At 37.5% G+C, this 19973-nt stretch overlaps 1 protein-coding gene across 1 annotated transcript in view; it reads left to right on the top strand.

The window, feature by feature from the left end:
* LOC308681214 (C-type mannose receptor 2-like) overlaps positions 1 to 6386 on the top strand; it is a gene marked incomplete at both ends in the record, with an annotated part of 8827 nt that extends 2441 nt beyond the window's left edge. The window contains 2 exons of the mRNA XM_081349885.1: positions 5516 to 5857; positions 6022 to 6386. Coding sequence (XP_081206011.1) covers positions 5516 to 5857; positions 6022 to 6386 — 707 coding nt within the window. The remainder of the gene's footprint in view (positions 1 to 5515; positions 5858 to 6021) is intronic.
* Between the last annotated feature and the right edge of the window lie 13587 nt (positions 6387 to 19973).

The following is a 19973-nucleotide window of genomic DNA, read 5'->3' on the forward strand; positions in this document are numbered from 1 at the left end:
TGGTCTAGGCAATGAGAAACAAAGGGATTTGTGTGTAGAGCTTTGCAGTGACAGTTCAACAAATCTGACTCATGTGTCAAAACAAGGGAATAGTGTTTATAGTTTAGTGAAATGGGTGTGCTTTTTGATAACGTTATGGTTTTGAAATTTTAGTTCAAAAGCGTGGTTATAGTGTTTAAGCAATCAAGAAAACTGTAATACAGCATCTGTTAGTACAAGAATAAGTTTAACAAAAGGGTTCCACACCGTTACATGAAGGGAAATGTGAGCGGTGTCGTCACGGTGTGTCGTCACTTCAGCACTCACATTGACGTCTGACAGTCTTAGTCATAAAAGGGGAAATCCCACTGTAAGTCGTTTCAAAAGGGAAAAGTCCAGCCGGGCTCTTGCAGTTCAAAAGCATCAGCGTTCAGCACAGTAGCGACGGCACTCCTAACTTCCCATCCCTATATACTCTCTCCCTGCACCATCTATTTATCTCTCTTCATCACCGGTGGTCATGTGTGTGATGGATGTGATGCTGGCCAATAGTGAGCCTACATTCTGACGAGGACTGTGTAGTTGCTGATTCAGTGAAAATCTCTTTATTTATAATATTTCTTAGTGTACTCCAAATAAATAAGTTCACAGTAATAATATGCTCACATTATTAGCGCATTATAAATAATTATAAATGTAATGTCAATTGGCCAATTTAAGGCAGTCGGTTTCTGCAAATGAAATGAGTTAACTCTAGCATGGTATCTTTACGGTAACATACCATAGATTACAGTAAAGAACTGAACAATTAACAGTAAATAACTGACAACAGTTTTGCCAGTATTTTACCATTCATTTACAGGTCAAAGTTTTACAGTGTACACTGTGTGATTTTCGTCCGGGATATCTTTAAATTCTGTGGCTATCAAACTGAATGCAATTTAACAAACTGTTGCTTACCTCCAGTTTGTGTTGCAAACTGGATAGCTAAACCATATTACCCTCGTCTTCCAAGCCTGCCAGTACATACCGGCATATCTTTATTAATTTACTTGATCATTAATTTAATTGTTTCACTTTTCACTTTATTTACTAATTTATTTAATATTTACTTAATTTTTATCATCACAGGAAACGTGAACTGTTGTCCATCATTTTATAATAAAAAAAATAAAAATAAAAAAACGTTGCAATATTACGTACGTTTTCTATTTTAAACCATGAAGACGAGTCAGTGGATATCACACAAGCAATGTGCCTTTCCGTGATAGTTGTGCCGGTGAAGAAATCTCAAACCCCAGTCAATTATCCACCTCAGAAAATAAAAGTAAAAACTGACGAGTTTTGGCGCATATTCTCTCAGAGACAACGAGAGATACATCCTACTCAACATGCTGATAGCAGTATAATATAACTGTCTAAATTTATTTTCTTAATATTTATCTTGTGGCCCGTATATACATTGTGGAAAACTGAAAAGAGAAGTACTGTTAAACAAACTGTAAACTGTTCGTGTTAAACAAGTTGTTTTTTAAAGGTGCTGTATGTAACTTTTTTTATAAAATGAATCCTTTTTTTATTGCCTGTCTGTGAAGGGGTTGTAATCACACATTACAATGATCCACTTTTCGTGTTTTGCTATTACCTCTGAAGGCCAGTATTCCTATTTTTATGTGAAGTCTCCGGGTCGGATTTTCTGCGAAATCCACCGGATGTGACGTGCATGCGCGCTCCCGAGCCTCTCTCCTTTTTATATACAGTCTATGCGACGGCACTGCAGCTAACGACATGGAGTCTGATAACACCAAAAAACGACCTGCCTCCAGCACAACACAGGCTCCAACACAAACTCCAAAAAAAAAAAAAAAAAAAAAAAAAAAAAATTATCTGCTGAAGCTCGTCAGGCCAAACGTCAATCGGATCGACTCAGGACGAAAACACGGATCAACATTGGCAGAGCGTTTGAATTATGGAGAGACCTCCGCTTTGTTTTAGGTAGCCTATAAAAACAGACCCTGAGTTGGCTTTTTTTCTGATAAATTACAAGTTTTCAGATATGCTGAAATAAATAATAGTAAACTGTAATGAAATAGCAAGGTAAAATACAACATACATGAGACATGAAATGAATACAAAAGACTGTTCCATGATAACAAAAAGTAGGTGCTTTAGGATGTAACTTTTATTTTATGTACTAGGTCTACTGTCTTACGTCACTCATCCCACTACGATCATATTGTTTATAATACACATTTCCAGACACGTTCAGTAGGCCTGCAGTAATATTACTTCCTACTGTCTTATTGTTACACTGAAATTGTTCAGTCTAGTTGACTAACCGTTTTCGTTATCATTCATTGACCTATGTTGACATTGCTAATTGTGAAAGATACACGAATAGTTAGTGAAATGCCTTATGCTAGATAACACCACATGTCGGCAAAATACAGTCAATGTAACGTTATCATGGTACGAGCATGGAGCATTAGTTCTACGTCAAGCTGATAAAAGTAGCCTATTATGGTAATGTTGCAGTGGGAGTTTACATGAGTTTCCAGCATGTTGTGTGATGCTTTCTCCGTTGTGTTGAAAGTCTCAGTGTGGCCGGTAGTGAGTGCGCGCTCTTGAGTTTGAGCACGAGCACGAGCACGAGCGCTGTTGTTGCAATCTGAAACATCACCGCTAGAGGCCGCTGGATCCTACATACAGCACCTTTAAATAAAGCTACTCTTTAATTTTCATTGATGACTATTGCAGTGTTCGGACATTATGGACTTAATAATCGTAATTATAGTTCTGTAATTCATTGTATAATCGAACTAAATGTTTTTTAAATCATTTTCAATGAGGAGTAAGCTAATCTATCTAATATTTTATTATCTTTGCAACATGAAAGCACTTTTATCTCTCCCGTCAAAGCACTGAGGTTGTAGAGGCTAATCTTGTTAAAACTTTCTTTAGCCCTTTTGAGGTTAGCGGAGGAGTCTCTCCCGATTCACATGTCCACAAAGCACGCACGGAGATGCAGTCATAACAAAAGCCGCGGTTTATTGAACATAATCTCCGGTTTACTTTCAATCCAAAAAAAAAAAAAAACTTTCTAAGAAAACAAAAAACAAAATATCGCTGTGAGCATCGATACCATAGCATGCGATTGAAGAAAACTGTTGCTCTCCACACTCTATCCTGTCTACCAACAATTCTAATACACATTTAAGACCTGCACATTCGCGCCGTAATGACGTGTCAAGGAGGAGGAGAAAGTCTATTCACGTGAACAGGTTAGTCCAAATATTACGGTGGCCGAGAGAGCTCAACGCGCTGCAAATGAAGAAAACACATGCAAACAGAAAAAAAACGCATGCAAACAGAAAAAAAACACCAGCGAATAAGAAAACATCTTCATCAGTTTTACAACTCACGTGCGTCCCAATACTCACAACACAGGACCGTCCGTCCGTCACTTATTGGGTTCCCCGGAAACATTTCCGTTGTGTTCTGTTCTATTTGCAGCGCGTTTCTGTTTGGTTGTGTTGTGAACTTTTGCAGCGCGTTTCTGTAATTGCAGCGCGTTTCTGTTTGGTTGTGTTGTGAACTTTTGCAGCGCGTTTCTGTAATTGCAGCGCGTTTCCGTATTTGGTTGTGTTGTGAGTATTGGGACGCACGTGAGTTGTAAAACTGATGAAGATGTTTTCTTATTCGCTGGTGTTTTTTTCTATTTGCATGCGTTTTTTTCTATTTGCATGTGTTTTTTTCTGTTTGCATGCGTTTTTTTCTGTTTGCATGTGTTTTCTTCATTTGCAGCGCGTTGAGCTCTCTCGGCCACCGTAAAATATGAAACCTAAAAGAAAAATATAAAATAAGTGAAGTAAACAAATATCAATTTGGTAGTGCACAAAATTCTAAATATGGCTCCTACAGAGGTCGTCCAATCAGATGTTCCTCGATGTTCCGAGATCCAGGTTGAAAGATAAAGGTGACCGAGCCTTCGCAGTGGCTGGTCCTAATCTCTGGAATAGTTTACCGGTTCATATAAGAACAGCTAGGAATGCTGAAATGTAAAGTCATTGCTTAAGACCCACCTGTATTCCTTAGCTTTTATTTCGAGCTGAGTTTTGCGACTGAGACAATTTCTACTGTGTTTGTTTTCTGTTTATTTGTTTATTTGTGTGGATCTTGTCATTGTTAAGCACTTTGGTCAACTGTGGTTGTTTTTAAATGTGCTACTTGAACTTAAACTTGTGCAATTAAATTATTGCAGGGCAAATTATCAGTTTAATACTAGAAGTAGGCCTACCCTAATAATAATAATAATAATAATAATAATAATAATAAAAACAACAATAATAATAATAATAATAATAATCATTTAATACATAAATTGGAAATGCTAAATCCTCCTGATATATATGGCTGATGCTTTTGACAATATCTCTAGATAGACAATATCATGGTCTATCGGCGCAACCTGGCACGGGGGTTTACTGCCCATATTTCACACATATGGGTATTGCTAGTAGGTCAGCTGTGGGAAATGAATGACATACTGGTGATTTCAGGGGTTGATGGTTTTTTTTTTATGATTTAATAATTTAAATGTATTTCTGTGCCAATTTCATAATTTTGTTGTTATTGCATTTTAGTACTGTTGTATTCGCAGTTTGTCTGAATTGAATGTCATGTGACTCTTTCTGATCTACTTAACCTGAAAGTGTTAGCGCCAACTGAATGGCGAAACGTGAATTCAGTTACACGTGTTAGTGCTCCTGACCATTCTACTGCTGGTTACCAGGCAAACACAGTAAAAGTGTTCATTTTGTTTTGTGTTTTTAGTGGCGTTCTGTGTTAAGTTTTTTTTTTTTTTTTGTTTCTTGTATGTCTAGTTTTCATGGTGCATCATATCAATAAATAAAATGGACATCAGTACGAAACGTTTGCATTTTTTTTTCTCCTGTTTGTAACAAATAAAGTATTTTTAGAGTGCACACCTTTTTGCATTTTCGTACTAAACAAAAAGGCTACCTTAGTTCCAAATGCTGTAACTTTTGGTCCAGATGCAGCTCACATGTAGGGGAACTTGTCCTCCTACCTTATTCAATTCAAATAAGAAAGATATGTAACATTATAATAAAAAAGTTTTTCAGCATGAGAATGTCCAAATATAATGTAAATGTTAATTTTCTAAAAATTTAAAAAGAGTTATATCAAACGATACCAATACCTTTTGCCTCTCCTTGCTATAGTTTTGGAGTTATGAGTCTTTACTTTTGTGTATATCACTCAGAAAAAAGCAACTCAGAATGTGAAAATGTGCAAAATGTGCAGAATGTGCAAAAATGCCTACAGGGCTTAATGATATATTGTGAATATTTAATGTATAATAAACTGTAGAAACAGTATTTGAATGACACGTGTTTCTGATGCTTCCACCGCTGTTTTTATTCACATCCAAACCATAAATCAGAATAATAATAATAATAATAAACAAACTAATTCATGAATCTGTTTCCATGTGTTTTTCTTAAAGTGAACACAGGACTCGTCTTTGTCAATCAGTCGAAGAACTGGAGAGACGCTCAGAGATACTGCAGAGAGAATCACACTGATCTGGTCAGTGTGAGGAACCAGAATGAGAATCAACAGATTCAGAAGTTCATCAATGATAGTCACAGATCTAATGATGTCTGGATCGGTCTGTTCAGAGTCAAAGACTCTTGGCAGTGGTCAGATCAGAGTGACTCCTCATTCACATACTGGAATACTGGTGAACCTAATAATGCTGGAGGATATGAAAGTTGTGCAGCATTTGAACACAACGCTCAAGGAAAATGGATAGACGTCTCTTGCAACGACCAATATCCTTTTGTGTGTCATGAAGGTGAGCAGATCCTCACAAACACACACAATCCATCCATCACCTCCAGATATCTTAAAGTTCACGCTACATGTCTGACATGACAGATTCCTCCACAGTGTTTGTTCTGCATGTTGTTTTTGATCAGTCTCTCTCTAGTTTTTGCTTGTGGTTTGTTTTGTGTCCAGATAAACTGATTCTGATCAACGAGACTCTGACGTGGCCTGAAGCTCTGAGATACTGCAGACAGAATTATACGGATCTGGTCTCGGTTCATTCAGTCGAGATGCAGGAGGAGGTGATGAATGTGGTTAAAGGTGCGTCTACTGAGGCGGTGTGGTTGGGTTTACGTCACTCCTGCACTGTGGGCCTCTGGTTCTGGGTGAGCGGAGAGACCGTGTGCTATCAGAACTGGGCTCCAGGGAACGGCACAGGAGACGAGGACTGTGAGTCTGGAGTGAGATCTGGAGCAGTTCAGTCTGGAGGAGATCAGCGCTGGATCAGCCTTCCTCAAGACAACAAACTCAACTTCATCTGCAGAAATGATGAGTGAAGGATATATTTGTGTTGTTCTTTTATTACTGGCAAATCTTTTTTTTTTGTTTCTTGTTTTCATCAGATAATATTCTTATATCAAAGTACACTTTAAAATCTCATTAGTAAAAAAAAAAAAAGCTTGCAAACCGATTGCCTTGGATGCTTGCAATAAAATGAATGCTTAGTTAGAATAGTTCACATACACAAGAGTTCTAGTATATAAAAAGAACTGAGTGTACTTCATTATTTACTTTAAATAAAATTGAATTGTTGCCATTATTGTGTTTTGTATGCTGAATGTTGAAGTCTCTGTGTGACTCATGGTCAATTTCGAGATATTGTCCCAAATATATGGATTATATCAACACAAAATACATACGTGACCTTCTGACTCTGTACACTCCCCAAAGAACTCTTAGGTCTTGTAATCAGCTTCTTTTAAGCCAGATGTTTGTGTCAATGAATAGTTTATTCTTAAAGCTGTAAGGCCCGCTATATTGGTCCAATCTCCGGTCCGCCAATACACGGGGAAGGTATCACGTGTTCTGTCCTCACTCATGCAAAGTATTGGTTGGTTAAATTTGTAATACATTGATCATATGTATTTACTCGTTAACCTGTTAACTGTCACCCCCCTTTTTTTGAGTAGACGTTAAAATGCACATTTCGAACTTAATTGGTTGTAATTAAAGAATGCTTTGGAGTATAGACGTACAATTGGTCTTGTTTTAAAGAAGACATTTGGCAGATTTTTGTAGAAGTAAAATAAATTAAGAAAGTGAAACAGGAAAAAAGTTATAGAAGTTTGAGTTTATGGAAATGTACAATGTAAAAAAATTAATTATTCATATTTTATATAAAATATATATTTTTAAAACCTGGGCGACTCTAAAACTGCAAAAAAATCAAAGCCAAAAATCTGAACAAGTTGTGTTTCAAAATTTAGGTTGATATCTCAAAAAATGAGCTTTCAGTAAGATTTTGTTTGGGCGCAGTACCAAACTTTTTCACTAGGTGACAACCAGACTCCATTGCTGCCCATATAAGGGCGCCTCCATTACCATATGTGGTGATCTGAACCATTATTTCCACAATTTTCATACAATTTATGAAGTAGACATTCTATTCAGAAGTAATATGGGAAGTTTGGCAGATTTTGATATGAATTCAACCTCTAAGAAACATAAAAATGTTCATTGCCATTTCAAAATAAAGGTCTGAACACGCCTTAGGAATATGAAAATATTCTTGATGCAAATTGATAAATTACGGCTCCTCTGTAATTTATTTTGAAAATCAGTCACCAAATATGACAACTAGAGATTGTAAGCTTTCAAATGATATATAGTTTGTCAAGATTAGTTTAGGTTTAGTATAGGATATTACTGTTTTAAATATGTAATGGATTTGGGCCCACCGGTGGGCCCGTGACAGTTAACATCTGACTCCATAAATGAAAAGGTTTTAATGATATCTGTGGATCATTAATCATGAGTGAATGTCTGACTATTCCGTTTAACTCTTCAATGAAAATAATATCAAAGTCAGTTAGAATAATCAAATGTAACAATTTATTATGTCAGGTAAATGTATCATGCCAATTTCATAATCAATTCAAAGATAATCGATACAAAACATCAAATGCTCTGGAATAGAGAGAAGATGCAAACCCAACATTAAGAAATACGTGAGGCTAAGAGATCTCTCTCTCTCTCAGCCTCACGGGCCGATCTGAAGAACAGAAAAGGTCCTGAACTCCCTGCTGAATCTCATTAAATAGCCAGACCTCTTTCACATGTAAACATGTGCTAACAAAAGAAATTTGCATTCAGAGGTTACACCTCTTGGGGGTGAGTGACCATTTGTCTTGGGAGACACCTACATTTATAAAAAACCCAAATACACACACACACAAAATGTTTACTAATAAAATACATATACAGTACATCTCAACATGAATTTGTGGTATGCCACATGTACTCTAACATATGATGTTTTATTAACAAAGTTCGGGAGGAGCACGTTCAGATAATTAACACGAGTGGAGAGAACTCAGCAATCATCGATAAGAGGTGTGTGTATATATATTCAGCAGTCTGACCTCTGTTCATTGACAGATTAGCAGCATCCCTCCATCACCCCTTCTCCACACTTCTAGTCCTAACCATTTACATACGGGGGGAGTACTCTGGGTTCGGGCCGAACTCCCCCCGGACAGCACGCCAAATACCAACGTGATCTCATGAGAATATGTGTGTATTTTTATGTAAAGTGTAGTTATCATACACGTACACTACCATACGTAGGCCTACATTTATTTACGTTTTATACACACAGAAACGTATAATATTGACGTATTTACAGCACTAAAACGTATAACATTTACGTATTGACAGCACAAAAACGTAATTTACGTATAAACAACTTTACCGACGTACAAATTTCCTACGTTTCAGCATATATCCAAACGTACAAAAAAGTACGTTTTCTATCTTTGAAAATTACGTATTAATACCTACATATTAACAATGAGATCAGGCTGCAAATACACATTAATCTTTACTCCCTCTAATTGTATATAAGTGTGAACTCGTGATGTAAAGTCAGCAAATTTTGTGTAAAGGAAATATTTACAGCAAGACAATGAACACATGAAACCAAAGTTGTAAAAGCTGCTTTTTCTGTAGTTTCATGACTGACAATTATGAAAATGAAGCATAAATGAATATATATATATATATATATATATATATATATATATATATATATATATATATATATTTTTTTTTTTTTTTTTTTTATGGTGGTGTGAAAGATCACTGTAATCAGGGATGGGTAGTATTTCAGATAGCCTATGTATTTAAAATACGTATTTGAAATACAAAATACTATTTTGTATTTTAAAGCCTTTGGAAAAAATCAAATGTAATTTGTATTTAAATACATTTAAGATGAGTATTTTTGTATTTTCAAAATACATAAAATACTTTTTGCCAGTCAACCTCTTTATCAGGGTATTGATTTTGTGCATCAACTAGTTCAGACATTCACTAGCTCAGCATTGGATCAGCGATTTGTTTTAATATTTTTTTTTTATATATATATAAGGTGAGAATGTCATGATCAATTCTACTTGTTGATTAAAGTTAAAATAGTGCATTATTAACATGAAAGAATAAAAGAGCACAGACAAGTGGGAAAATAGCGATAGCCAATCAGTCTTGACCGGTTGTTGATTTTGATCAACTAGCTTGTCAAATGTGTTTAAAGCATTAGTGCATGTTAGGGCTGGGTGATGTGACACTAGATGTCATAGCAATGATACCGTATAAAGTGTGAATCGATGGAACTTTTTCTAAATCGTTTACATAGATTTGTGGGGTAATAGCAAATTTATCCGTGCAGCTTTTAGTGGGCAGGAATTACTGGAACGTTGGAGTGGAAAAAGAAGCACTGATGAATGATACTCTACACAAATCTTCAGCTTTTACTTTTATTGTACATAAAAAATAATAATAAAAAAGGGGTAAATAGTGTCAAATGAACCTAAATTAATTCTAATTTTAAAATTTTGAATACACTTTCTAATTTTAATAAACTTATAGAAACAAATAAACTTTACATAAAATAAACATAAAATTACTTAAAAAGCATTGGACTACCTGCGAAAAAAAAAAAAAAAAAACTCAAAAGAGTTTGAAATTCAGTTTATGCTGTGAAATTAAAACTGATATTGAGAATTGTGAAACCATGATATTGTTACTGTGAAGTAAAATTAAGATTTTGGTCATATCGCCTTCTTTGCTAGATAGCAGAAAAGGTTCCCACAGGAATAATAAATTGGAATAATATTTCACAATATTTCTGTTTTTGTTTGTATGTTTAATCAAATAAATGCAGCCTTGCTGGGCAGAAGAGACTTCTTTTAAAAACATTAAAAATCTTACTGACCCCAGACTTTTGAACGGTAGTGTATATTCACATATAATCATCTTCAACATTGGAGCTTGACATCAAACAAATGTTGGGCTTAGACGTCATCTCGATTTTCATTTTCAACCAAAATTAGATGTCTGACGTTCCACCACTGCTTATTTCAAATATGAAACGAAATGTTCACAGTTAAATAACGTGAAATAATCTAAGTTAACTAATTGTTGCTAATTAGATCAAAATTAACATTACACAGTTTAACCAGACTTCTTTTAACTATGGTCTTGTCTCAGCGCTGCCTTCTGGAAAAAAATAGAAACATTTCTGTCTCCATCTTTGTATTTAAAAGTCTGTCAGAGACGTCTCTGCTGTGTCCTGATGGCATCTGTCACAGTTGCTAGGCGACAGGAGCGGTGGGCGGGAACAGGAAATCCTCCGTATTTTAGAGCGTTTAGTTTAACAACATTCACTTCGACCTTCGTGAATTTGAAGGATTCAGCTCTGAATTGGGACACAGTTATAGAGTAACTTTCCTGTCGTTGCAGTAACTTTCAGATGAACAGGGATGGGCAGTATTTAGTTAGGGAAAGTTAGGATTTTTTTTTCCAATCTGCAAAATTTTTTCTTACCAATAGTTTTTTTTACCATGTGTTCCTATAGGTGTCTAGTAACACCTCCCAATTTACGGCCAAATCCTCGGGGAAAAGCCTGGAGAGGCAATCAAAGTTGGGGTGCCCAGACGGCCTGGGTAAAAATAATGTTTTTTTATATATATTTTTTTTATATTACCTTTTGAGATATTACCTTTCACAGTCAGTAAAAATTGGTCTTTAGAACTTTTACTTGTAACGGAGTAATATTTGACCAGTCTGTACTTTCACTCAAGTAAGGAAGTTGTGTACTTTGTCCACCTCTGCCTCTCGAGGATGGGTGGAAGGATGGTGTCATTCAAGGGAAGACCGTGGGGCCGGTCTGAGTGAGGTCAAAAAAGATCTGCAGTGAACTAAAGACAGTTTCAAAAACACGGTTTGAAATCACTGGTGTTTCTGACGTCACAAACTACCTTAAAGACACATCTTACGATGTCACAAAGATCCGGAAGGCCCTCCCGGAGAGATACCGTAAATACCTGATCTTCCTACACAGCTTCTCTGGCTGCGATACCGGATCAGCAATTTCTGGGTTTAGCAAACCAACTTTGCTCACCAAGCTCTGCAAGACTGACAAAGCAGAGGGGGCCATGGATGTGTTCAATGACACCAGAGCCAAGAAAAGTGACATCATCAAAGCTGGCTGCAAACTGTTCAAGCTCACATTCTGCGGAAATCCACCTGAAGATTTGAAAGACTTAAGATTTGATATCATCAGCAAGCGGGTCGCAGCCGGGAGCATCAAGCCTGAGAAACTGCCTCCGACTACAGGAGCTGCAGCACAGCACTCTCTGCGGGCAGATCTCCAGACCAGAGATCGGCTACTGCTACAAAGTCCACCACTGGATGTCCTTGAGTATGGATGGAAACAAGGAGAACAAGGTTATGCACCAGTCCCTACAACAGATCCCATTGCACTGCACTACCTTCTGAAGTTTGTAAAAAGCAAGGCGTCAAGCGTATTTCTGTTTGTGGGAACTGTCATGGTAACTCTTGCCAGAACATCAACCAGCCAGATGATAACAGGCGTGAGTGAGATGTAGGGGAGTTGGATGAGGTTTGTTAAATTTTAAGGCGAGACACAGCAGGCAAAAACATCGTGTTTTTTTTACTGGTCAATTTTGAGATTTTTGGATATTTGTCTTCAATAACATGTCTTCTTTCAGACTTGTCGTGAAAAAAAGTCCGAAATACACATTTAGGTCTTTATTTTTGTACACTTTGTCTGTTTGCTTCTGTAGATTTCTCACAAATTCAACAAAAGTTGGCGTTCTTAATCAACACGCAGCTCCGCAATCTCAGCCGTCACCCTGTCATCACACACACCGTTAGGAAGCTCTCTCTCTCCTGTACAATGCTGTCGGATCCAAATATGGTCATTTCCTTTTTATCAGCAACCAATCGTGAAAGTAAAAGGGCTGAATGCGCAATCTCATTGGCTGATGATAAATCTTTAAATCCCGTTTTCTCAAAATGACTTTTCTCTCATACTCCAAGTCCGAAATCTTCACTTCAGTAGCACCTATGTACACCAAACTTTCCAGTCTTGTGCCTAGTTATATTATGAAGACACAAACAGAGGGATTTGTAAATATATTATTCCTAGCCTGATTTATATAACATTTTATTCCAAAAAACATGGCGAAAATCATTTTTTAAGGCTATTGACAGTATTTTTGGATTTACAGGATAACAAAAGTAGATATCCATAAATCCCTCAGTAATTTTTTCCCATCTAATATGTGAACACAATGAAAAAAAAAAAATTAACCTGGCTTTATCCAATACTCAGATTTCGTTTTTTATATATATATATATGCAAATTAGCGCATATTTAATTAGATATTGCTTAATTTGCATATTTAAACATTAAATTACAGAAAACTTGTAATACATTTTTTTCTCATCTTAATATAGGTAATCAACTGGGAAAGTTTCATGGTGATATCTGCTAGTTAAACATTTGACTCTATTCACCTGTAGTGTCTCGCCTTAAGCCGATGTAGTAAGTTTTGTTTTGTAATTGTTCAATAAAACCATTTTATGTGGTCATTTTTTTTTTTTTTTGTAAAGTCATTTTTACTCAAAACTAATGGCTGGGATAGATTCGGCACCCCTTAAAACCCCTAGTTAGACATCTCAAAAAAAAAAATCCCCAAAAAAAAAAATCATTATTTTTACCCAGGCCGTCTGGGCACCCCAACTTTGATTGCCTCTCCAGGCGTTTCCCCAAGGATTTGGCCGTGGATAAATCTACGAAATCTTTATGAATAAAAATTATGTTATTTCAGCCAGCGCACATACCTGTATTTACCTCCTGTTTTCGTCGAAGTCCACAGTAGTCGATTGTCGAGTTCACGCGCGTGATCATAGGTACTAAACCTATGCGCGTGAACTCGACAATCGATTACTGTGGCCTTCGACCGAAAAACAGGATGTAAATACAGGTATTTGCGCTGGCTTAAATAACATCATTTTTATTCTTATCTTTCACATCTACTGCAGTCAGATTCACTCGTGATCACTCTGAAGGAATCACTCACATTTTCTGTGCACTTGTAATGACACATCAAGGATGTTAAGAGGCTAAAAGCAGGTTTAGTACTTGCCCCATTGAAGTCAACAGGGTGCAAATTTTAAAAAGAGGATAACACGGTGTAGGCAACACCGATTTTTGTCGTTGTTCTCTGTATTGACAGCACTCCAAATGTACAAAAAAATGAGCTCAATGTTAAAATTGACCAGAGTTCTCCTTTAATTTCTCCACTTGAAAACAAAGAATGGCGGCTGCTGATGGAGAACAACGGTCTTTCGAATCGGCTTTGGCCGCGACTCTGGAGGACTTGGAGTTAAGTTTTTCTTTGAGAAAAGAGCAAAGAACGGCACTTAAGTCATTCTTAAAAAAAGGAAGATGTGTTCGTAGTTTTGCCGGCCAGATATGGCAAAAGTTGAATCTATCAACTAAGCTCCGCTGGTGGGAAAACGCTCTGGTTGGTTTAAGCGCTGTCCTATTGCGTGCAGAGGGAATTTGAAAGACAGCCGTTTATCCCGCCCCTCGGATTAAACAGCGTCTATGGTGAGTTTCCAGACCTAACATCTTGATGTAGGTCTGGCTTGCCAGGCTAGTTCAACCCGGAAACCGTAGCAAAACGTTGCGCACCGTTTTGAACTTGAACGTGCCCCAGAGATTTCAAACCGTGTTTTTGAGACTGTCTTTGGTTCACTGCAGTTTTAAGAAGAAAATACTCAGAAATGGTGTCGACTTATGAATTTACACATGGTTTGTCTTAAAGTGTATTAAAAACACCACATAGACACGTAAACAACATTAAAAGCCTAGAAATCTAGAGGCACCCTAGAGACAGCAAATGTAATTTGCAGCCAGTGTCGTCTAGCAACTCTCCGTTGACTTGCGAGCTGGAAAAACCAAACTCTAGTCAGGCCAATCACATCGTGTATAGAGTCGGTGGGCGAGCTTAACATAACGACGGCAGAGTTGTGTTGGTTCTGCGTGAATTCCCTGTTACTTGAAAACAAAGAAGATGGGTCTTTCGAATCGGCTTTGGCCGCAACTCTGGAAGACTTGGAGTTAAGCTTTTCTTTGAGGAAAGAACAAAGAACGGCACTGAAGTCATTCTTAAAAAAGGAAGATGTGTTCGGAGTTTTGCCAACCGGATACGGCAAACTTTTTATCTATCAACTAGCTCCTGGTGGGAAAACGCTCTGGTTGGTTGTAGCGCTATCCTATTGTGTGCAGAGGGAATCTGAAAGACAACCGTTTCTCCCGGCCCTCGGATTGAGTCCTGCCAATGGTGTGTTCCCAGACCCAACATCTCGATGTGTGTCTGGCTTGTCAGGCGAGGTCTTTGGTGGCCCAGGGTTTTAACATTGACAAACGCCACAAGAAGGGTGCAGAAAATCTTATCGCTGATGCTCTTTTAGGATGTGAGGAAAGTTTTGTTGTTAAACTAGTTGTTGTGAAAATAGTAGTTTTGTTACTATTAATATGTAGATTGTCTACAAACCGAAAGGTTGGTGGGTCAATCCCCGGTTCCACCTGACCAAGTGTTGAGGTGTCCATGAGCAAGACACCTAACCCCAGCTGCTCCCGACGAGCTGGATGGCGCCTTGCATGGCTGACACCGCCGTCGGTGTGTGAATGAGTGAGTGAATGGGTGAATGTGAGGCTATGTAAAGCGCTTTGGTGGTCATAGGTCTGTGAAAGCGCTATATAAATGCAGTCCATTTACCATTTACCATAATACTGTAAAAATCACTAAAACACAGAAGCTGTAGGGGTTGGGTGCCATTTTCTTTGTTGTGAACATTCATTTTCTCTTGTTTTTTATGTTTGTTGTTTTTGGTTAGTAAGTGAGTCAGTTCAGTGCCTGTGTTTAGTTTAGACTTTTTCTTTGAGAGGGTAATACGTTTGCTTCGGGGAAAAGGGTAGATTCAGTTTTTGTTTGTAAGTTTGGCCTTGACCCAACCCTGACCCAATCACAATACACATCCTTTTTGATGTCGTGTGCTGACAGTGACCATTTTAACAACGTTTTAATAAATAAAATTAGCAGTCAGGTGTAAAGACTTTATTTATGTTATACTCCTGGACCCTAGACCTGGGACGTAACAATATATTTATACCCATCTCTGCAAATGAATAAGACTGAATTAAATTTAATGAAATATGACTAGAACAATAACACTCACTGTTTCTCCTGTTTCACGTCAGAAATGTAAATTTTGTCCAGCCTGAACGTCTAAACGGGGACATAAGCAAATGAGTGATGAGGATGTTTACATGCAAATGTGTTCATGTGTTATAGACAAAATAAAAAACAGTAAACGGCAGGAGTATGAAACAACAAAATAAGAATTTTCACAAAAAGTAATGTTTTAATTTTATTTTCTATAATATTCAAACAAAGTTTCATTGTCATATGTAAATGAGATTGTAACTCTTCAGGGCTTTTGAGTTGACATATTTGTGAAAGTTTGTTTAAAGATGTTAAGGCATCAGATATTTATCAGAAAAAAAACAAAAACTTTTATTTTCATATGTTCATGCTGTCTTGCAGCTTATGTGATCTTCCAAAGAAATACATTAATATGACTTTACTGTCTACAAGCTTCCAGAATTAAATATCAGTTATGGGTTTTATTAATGTACTTAGTATTTATTTAAGATGATATGATGTTACAGTATATGTTCAATATAAGGAGATAACGTCGGTTACTTGTGTAACCTCGGTTCCCTTAGATATCGGGAACTTGTATGGCATCGCTAGACTCTATGGGGAAAACTCCTTTTCTACGAATTTTTAAGCCTATAATTCAAAAGCGCAGTGCCACTGCACAGCCATAACAGAGCGGTGATCTGAGCGCGCTCATCGGCTGCTCAGGGGGAACTGCACGAACCCATGGCGAAACAGCGAGTCTGAGCGAGTCAATCGCGGCTGGGCGTCTGCCTATAAAAGCAGTTCATTTCGCCATAGGAATCAAGTTTAATTTGAATGAAGCAATGAACGCCAGACGTGAAGCGATATAGCACAGCCGTCCATGCAATACTCATTCCCGTTATCTCAGTAAGTAACCGAGACGTTCCCTTTCGAAATGTTTACTCGTATTGCGTCGCTTGACACTATGGGGAACCAATCCAATCACACCGTGCTTATGAGCAGAACGACATGTTCTGTGGCCCTAGCCTGGAACGCTCCATTGAGGGTCCCTATGATTAGGGCGAAGAGCAAGATATGCCTACAATGAAGGGCTCGGACTGAGATCGGAGCCTCTGGAAGGGTAATAGCGGGTTGAGCTCGCCTCGAGGTCAACTCCAGCTAGACAGAGAGGATTTGTGGGGACAGAGGGACCTCCAGATTGTAAAATCTGTTGAAGGTGGACGGCAAGGACCAGCCGGCCGCCGCACAGAAGTCACCAATAGACACACCTCTGGTAGAGTGAGCTCTGACTCCGAGGGGACATTGAAGGTCCACCGAAGCGTAAGCCAACGCTATAGCATCCACTACCCAACGGGATTGTCTCTGCTTCGGCAGAGCGCTGAATGTATACTCTTAAGGCCTGAACAGGGCAGAGTAAGTGAGGTTGACACTCGTCTTCTGAATTGGGAAGAACGGACAGCGTAATCACTTGTGCTCTGAATGGAGTAGAGAGCACTTTGGGCACGTAGCCATCCCTCGGCTTGAGGACAACCTTGGAGTCGTTAGCCCAAACTCAAGGCAGGAAGCGCTGACAGAGAGCTTGCAGGTCTCCCACTCGCTTAGCCGATGCTAATGCTAGCAGTAATGCGGTCTTAAGCGAAAGTAAGCTCATTAGTTTGGCGTGGAGGACATGAACAACGTTGCTCTTCATCGAAGTATCGACTATGCTCGCGAATCAGCGTCTAGTGTCTAGCAACGCAATACGAGTAAATGTTTCAAAAGGGAACCAACTTTTATTCAATATCTTATAGATAGATGTTCATTCACACCATAAATTAAACATGTTTTAGAAAATATGTTTTTTAACCCTGCTTTTTATTTTTATCCCTCCTAAGATTTTGACTCATCCTCTCGACCACTTGAATGACGGCCACCAGATTGAATGAAGTCCTTTTTTTTTTTTTTGATGTCATATCTAAAAAAGACCAAGTTTTGAACCATTCAAAAATTATTTGATTGCATCTCTTTAAAGGTCAATGGTGTTTATCCTTCTTTTCCACGTCAGAGATGTAAATATCATCCATCCTGAATGTCTAAATGTGGTCTGGACATAAGCAAATGAGTGATGAGGATGTGTTTACACGCAGATGTGTTCATGTGTTATAAAACAAAAACAAAAAAAACAACAAAAAAAAAAAAAACAGTAAACAGCAGGAGTATGAAACAAAAAAAAAAATCACAAAGAGATGAATTCTAAAAACGCATAACAATGTTTTAATGTCCGCATTCCAGCCAATCACAATGAAGTATTTAGACGGAGGAAATAAAGACACATTTATTCTGAAACAGCAGAACATGATGATATTATTTCAGTGAGATAATGAGAGTCCAACAACCTTTACTAACATTAGAAATGGACTTCAGGGGAATGAAAGCATGATATGAGCACTTTAATGTCTTTATCTCGTCTCTGTTGTGAATGTCTGTCGTGTCTCCTCCTCAACAAGGAAACATCTTTCCTTTCTCTTCATTTTGTCTTTTTTAATCCCTCAAACCCTCTTGTCAACACAAAGGCTACATCTGAAATCCCATTCATCACTATATAGTAGGTGAAGACAGTATGTGACAGTAGAATTATGTCTGAATTCACAGCACTCATAAAAGAGTTGTTAAAAAGTACCCGGATGATCTACTTCTTCCTGAGATTCTGAAGTGTGTATATGATGGACACTTTACTATCCCATGAGGCCACAGGAGAGGATTGATGAATGGTAGTGAAGCGACGCAACTGACGCTGGTAGGTCACATGATAATGACAACATGGCGAATGTAGTACGTCTGCATTACATTCATACTACACACACAGACACACACACACACACACACACACACACACACACACACACACACACACACACACATAGAACATTATTTATTACTGAATATGAGATTATCTTAGTTTTTCACTGTGTTTCTTCCTCAGAAATGGACCAAACTCTATATTTGATTCTTCTTCTCATTGGTGAGTGTGTTTGTTGTATTATTTATGGTTTATAGTTTCATCAGGTTTGACCCTGTTATGAAAAGCATTAAATCAAACGCTCTCTTTCACAGCTCTCTGCTCCGTATCTGAATGTGTTCAGCGTCAGTATCACTTTATAAACGTGTTGAAGACCTGGACTGAAGCTCAGAGATTCTGCAGAGAGAATTACACAGATCTGGCCACCGTTGACAACATGAACGACATGAACGAGCTGAAGAAGAGTGTGAATGATACAGGTGTCCCGAATGTCTGGATTGGGCTGAAGAGGACGAGTGTTGATAAATGGCAGTGGTCTTCAGGTGAACCTGCGCTCTATCTGAACTGGGGATCTGGACAACCTGATGGCAGAGATGAGAGCTGTACTATCATGAAAAATGGAGAATGGCATGATGTGTCATGTAGTGACAGCCTGACTTTCATCTGCAATTCATCTAACAACAGTAAGTGCAGCTCCATACAATCACAATAAATACTCATATAAACATTCTTATAAAAAGATTCACCATATACTGTACAAAATTTTAATGCAATAGGGATTTCTTCTACTTTTTAATGTGGTCATAAATATAGCGGAGATAACTTGTAGTAAATTTCTAGAGACAAACCGATATTGGACTGGAAATTTTTTTTTAATTAATGCATGTTGATCTTTTATTTTGGATAACTTTCAGAATCTGCCATTAGAGAGCATAGAGAATCATTTTTAATTAATTCAATTAAATTATTTAATTGTAGGGTTTTTTTTCAGCAAAATTTATACTGTAAATTACTGTACATATCAAACCATTGTTTTGGCCAGAATAAATTTTAATGAATATATTTTAGAGAATCATGTAAGGAAACATAATGGAGAAATAAAGAGTTTGAAAATGATCACAATATTCAGAAATGTTTTTATCAGCAAAAACGTAATATACTGTGAATATTTAATATATCATCAGCTGTAGAAACAGACTTTGAATGGCACGTGTTTCTGATGCTTCGCTGCTCTTATTCACATTAAAAACCATAAACTGTAAATCAGAATAAGAATAATGACCAAACTGATTCATGAATTGGTTTTCAGTTGTTTTTCTTAAAGGAGATTTTCTCAATGTTTCGATTTTGTTCCAGATTTTCAATAGTTGTATCTCGACCAATTATTGTCCTATTCTAACAAACCATACATCAATGGGAAGCTTATTTATTCAGCTTTCAGATTATGTATAAATCTCAATAATAATAAAAATACCCATGTGACTGGTTTTGTGGTCCAGGGTCACATTTGACAAAAGTGGTCCAGACTGAAATTAAAACATACAAGTCAAATTGAACCGGGA

This window comes from Scardinius erythrophthalmus (assembly GCF_964197995.2).
Source record: "Scardinius erythrophthalmus genome assembly, chromosome: 2".
In the NCBI taxonomy this organism is placed as follows: Eukaryota; Metazoa; Chordata; class Actinopteri; order Cypriniformes; family Leuciscidae; genus Scardinius; species Scardinius erythrophthalmus.